The sequence below is a fragment of the Ornithodoros turicata genome, chromosome 1 (genome assembly GCF_037126465.1).
Source record: "Ornithodoros turicata isolate Travis chromosome 1, ASM3712646v1, whole genome shotgun sequence".
Lineage (NCBI taxonomy): Eukaryota > Metazoa > Arthropoda > Arachnida > Ixodida > Argasidae > Ornithodoros > Ornithodoros turicata.
This window is the reverse complement of record NC_088201.1, coordinates 99,300,652-99,305,158: the sequence shown is the minus strand read 5'-3', so window position 1 is coordinate 99,305,158 and position 4,507 is coordinate 99,300,652. Positions and strand designations below refer to the sequence as shown.

Below are 4,507 nucleotides of genomic sequence, written 5' to 3'. Positions count from 1 at the left end.
CCAGGAAGCACATGGTGGGCTAGTAGACGTCTAAATGACGTCTAAAAAAAGAGATAAGGAATGTCTATAGAATGTCTAGGCACTAGACCAAATGTCAAGTATCCGTCCACTAGGCGTCAAATAACACGTGTAACGTTACGCCACCTAGCCATCTAGCCCTAGACATCTGATGTCTATGTACCTAGCGGAGATTTAGACATTCGTTTGACCTGATGCCTGGAAAAGGGTCAGACACTTAACCATGTATTAGACATGAAGTCTACAGCTAGACCAATTTTATCCCTCCATTGAGGCGACAGGTCTAGGATTATATATTTCCTGTACCTTACTTTAGCCACCCTTAGACGTACTTTAGACAATGACTAGTCCTGCTACCGTCCTGGCATGCAGAAATGTGATATAATTGATAGCAACATGGATCTCAGCATGAACATTTATTCACGGTAAACCACACACGAAGTCTATGGTACAAAACTCAGTCTCAAAATGGATTGACTTTGCTGCCAAGCAGGCGTCTTGTGTTTTGACTGTTGAGTGCTGAACTGGCAGCAGGGTGTTGAAGGCCACCTCATTCCTTTCTTCCAATGAGTGATTGTTGGTGCTGCAGCACTGCCTCGAATGACTCACTGTGGCTAGAAAATAGAACAAAACATGTCAGAAAGCATTATGTAGCCTGCTAGTTCTAACTAGTTTGTTTAGTGGCTATGCACACTGTTCCACGGGATGCTTGTCTGGCCACATAAGAGCAAAAACTGTAACAACACTGATCTGAGAGACACATAAAGAAAAGGAGCTGCACGTACAAAAATCACAGGACTGTTACAGCTACACAACACGAATTGCGGAAACAGCTCAAAATCTGTTTGTGCGTAACTACCTGATGTGGACGCTGTCAGGATCTCAGGGAAACGAGGATGTAACAGCTGTCGCTGTGAAAGACACCTGGTGAACGTACATCAATGTGACAGCCGTTTTCTCGTGATGCACGACCTTACCTGTGTGGTGGCGCGGCTACCAAGAAGAAGATGCGCGAGAGCACCATATTCTACTCTGGCGTGTGCCAGTTATTCTTTGAGTTCTTGGGCTGTTGAAGCCATGTCCGTTTCCTGTTCAGTCTTCTATTAAAGAGGTTTGTTGAACCCACCCTACGGTTATCTCAACTGGCGACGAGCGAAGGACTTCTCAGAAGATGCAGGGGGATGAGTCTCAAGTTATTTCAACCGGAGCAGGTTCGGACGATGGTGTTCGGCGGTTTCGCAGCCCTGGAACGTTTGATCCTGACAAGGAAGATTGGAACCTCTATGAGATCAGGTTTCTAGCGGCTATACGTGTGGCAAGAGTCACGGACGATGCGGACAAGAGTGGACTTCTAATTTCGTCGCTGAGTCCGGCAGTCTTCAAGCGGCTCTATAACCTGCTGCAACCGAGGAACATCATGGAGGTACCTTTCAAGGATCTTACTGCAACGTTATCTGACCATTTCACTCCGAAACGGTTCAAGGAGTTTGAGAGATACAAGCTTTTCTCAAATCGTCAAGAGGACGGTGAGTCAGTGAAGGATTTCGTTGAGCGGTTGTCGGCAATCATTTCCCGCTGTGAATATGAAGGAGAGTCTGACGTCCGAGCATGTTCCCTGATGACAGCGTTCATCGTAGGCCTCCGGGATCAGCGCATCCGCGCGCGACTTGTTCTGGAAAAGACCTTGACAATGGACACAGCGATCCGGCTCGCTGAAAGTTTTCTGGCCGCGGAGGCAGAGTCGAAGCAGTTGCATGCAGAACCCTCTGTGCACAAGGTGACAGTCAAGCCGGAGAGCAAGGAACGATGTTTCCGGTGTGGAAATTCAAACCACTCGCAAGAAACGTGCAGATTCCGCAACGAGGACTGTCACGCCTGTGGCAAAACCGGACACATCTCGAAAATGTGTCGTTCATCCGCTTCACAGGGAACGCGGAAGAAAGGTAAACATTTTCGGAAGGTGAAGCTTGTGACCGACGTGTTTCTTGCGGACGACCAAGACGGGAAGTTCATTGCTTGTAGTATCAAAGACAAGGACGTCATCATGCAGGTCGATACGGGATCGCGGGCAACACTTCTGGATGAAAGGACGTTCAAGAGGTTGGGTGAGCCAGAGCTATACCAATCTCCGTACCGTCTTCGTGCTTTCAACAAGGACGAGATACCACTTCGTGGAGCAGCAGATCTCGATGTTTCCATAGGTGGAAGGGTAGAAAAGCTTCAGGCACTCTTTACCCGGATGGAACATACCAATCTGCTTGGAAGGGATTGGATACGTGAGCTTGGCATCGACCTCACCACATTATTCGTGGGCAAGATATTGACAGCTCCGAAGTTGGAAGTCGTCTTAGGAACGTACTCGGATCTTTTTCGAAGCCAACTAGGAAGGTGCACCAAGGCTTTAGTCCACCTTCATCTCAAGAAAGACGCTGAGCCGAAATTCTTCAAGCCCCGGCCGATCCCTTTTGCGTCTCGGGAAGCGGTTGAAGCTGACCTCCAACGGCAAGTACAGAATGGGGTGCTGGAACCTATCGAGGTGTCGGAATGGGCCACTCCCATTGTAGTGGTGCCCAAGCCAAATGGAGCCGTACGAGTCTGCGGAGACTTCAGCGTCACTGTGAATCCGCAGATCGAAATCGCACAGTACCCGTTACCTAGACCTGAAGAACTTCTGGCGACATTAAATGGCGGTGAAAAGTTCACGAAATTAGACTTGTCCGAAGCATACCTACAGATGGAGCTGGACGAAGAAGCTAAGAAAATCTTGGTGATCAATACTCACAAGGGCCTTTTTCAATTCAATCGAATGCCCTTCGGCATCGCATCTGCCCCAGCCGTTTTCCAGCGTACCATGGAACAGGTGATCGCAGGGATTCCTTCTGTAGCCTGTTATCTCGATGACATCATCGTGACTGGCCGAAACGACAAAGAGCATCTGGAAACCTTAGAGCAAGTTTTGTCACGTCTCCGCGAGTTCGGCTTCACTCTCAAGAGGGAGAAATGTGCCTTCCTGCAGCGGCAGGTTGAGTATTTGGGACACGTGGTTACTGCGGAAGGTTTCCGACCATCACCCAAAAAAGTATCAGCGATTCTGAACATGCCACCGCCAACACAAGTTTCAGAACTGCGCTCATTTTTGGGGCTGGTACAGCACTACGGAAAGTATCTGCCGTCTTTGTCCGATATTTGTGCTCCACTCAACAGCCTACTCAAGAAGTCGACATCTTGGCAATGGTCTGCGTCTTGCGTAGATGCGTTTGAAACAATCAAGAGGAAGCTCGCCTCCGCTGAAGTACTCACCCATTATGATCCACGGAAGGACATATTTCTGGCAGTGGATGCTTCTTCGAAAGGTATTGGGGCCGTCATCTATCATCGCATCAACGGCGAAGACCGACCGATTGCGCACGCTTCGAAGACACTGACACCAGCCCAGACAAAATATGCTCAAATAGAACGGGAAGCCCTTGCTATTATTTTTGGCGTCCGAAAATTTCATCAGTATTTGTGGGGACGGAAGTTTACACTCTTCACCGACCACAAGCCGTTAACTGTAATTTTTGGACCCTCAAAGGGCATTCCCGCGACAACGGCGAGTCGTCTGCAACGGTGGGCCATCATTCTAATGAGCTACGCGTTCGACATACAGTTTAAATCGACGACGAACATCGCAAATGCAGATGGCCTGTCTAGGTTGCCCGAAGGCGCCGATCTGGAGTTCGATCAGCAAATGGAAGAAGGTATTTTCAACGTTGTGGACGAGGAGATTAATGCGGTGCAGGATTTTCGCATGCACACTCTTCCAGTCAGAGCTAAGCAGATTGCTGAGGCGACTCTTCAGGATCGATACTTGAAGCAAGTAAAAGAGTACATTGCAAGTGGCTGGCCCGAACGCGTAGAACAGGAGTTGGTTCCGTACTGGCAACGACGAGCTGAACTTACAACACACCGTGAGTGCGTTCTTTGGGGCCTACGCACCGTTATACCTCAAAAGTATCGCGCAGCCCTTCTGGATACGCTCCACGAGTGTCATGTAGGACAAAATAAAATGAAGATGTTGGCTCGCTCATATCTGTGGTGGCCAGGGCTGGACAAAGACATTGAATCCAGAGTGAGAGGTTGCGATCAATGTGCGTCCGTTGCAGCGCAAGAGGTTCCTGTGCCACTTCACCAATGGGAGCCGCCGGATAAGCCGTGGTATCGTCTGCACGCAGATTTTGCGGAGCTTCATGGGAAGCATTATCTCATAGTCATCGACAGCTTTAGCAAGTGGCCAGACGTCAGGACTATGACAACAACGACTGCAGACAAAACGATAGACACGCTCAGAGACATCTTCACTCAAAATGGGCTCCCTGAAGTTTTCGTGACGGACAACGGACCTCCGTTCACAAGTCAACAGTTTCGGAAATTTCTCGAAGACCAGGGAATTCACCATGTGCTAACGCCCCCTTACCATCCCAAATCAAACGGATTGGCAGAGAATTTT

General features: G+C 49.0%; 1 protein-coding gene across 1 annotated transcript; it reads left to right on the top strand.

Annotated features, from left to right (window-relative positions):
• Window positions 1–1,189: 1,189 nt before the first annotated feature.
• Window positions 1,190–4,268, top strand: LOC135379868 (uncharacterized protein K02A2.6-like). The gene is made up of 2 exons (XM_064612484.1): window positions 1,190–4,051; window positions 4,164–4,268. Exons 1-2 carry the CDS (start codon window positions 1,190–1,192, stop codon window positions 4,266–4,268), a joined length of 2,967 nt encoding a protein of 988 aa, XP_064468554.1.
• Window positions 4,269–4,507: the final 239 nt, after the last annotated feature.

What these genes read in the sequence shown, in the direction of transcription:
- LOC135379868 (XM_064612484.1), top strand. Translation starts at nt 1,190, where the DNA reads ATGCAGGGGGATGAGTCTCAAGTTATTTCAACCGGAGCAGGTTCGGAC. An exon ending in ATACGCTCCACGAGTGTCAT is followed by an intron (nt 4,052 to 4,163) that starts GTAGGACAAAAT and finishes CGTCCGTTGCAG; the next exon opens with CGCAAGAGGTTCCTGTGCCA.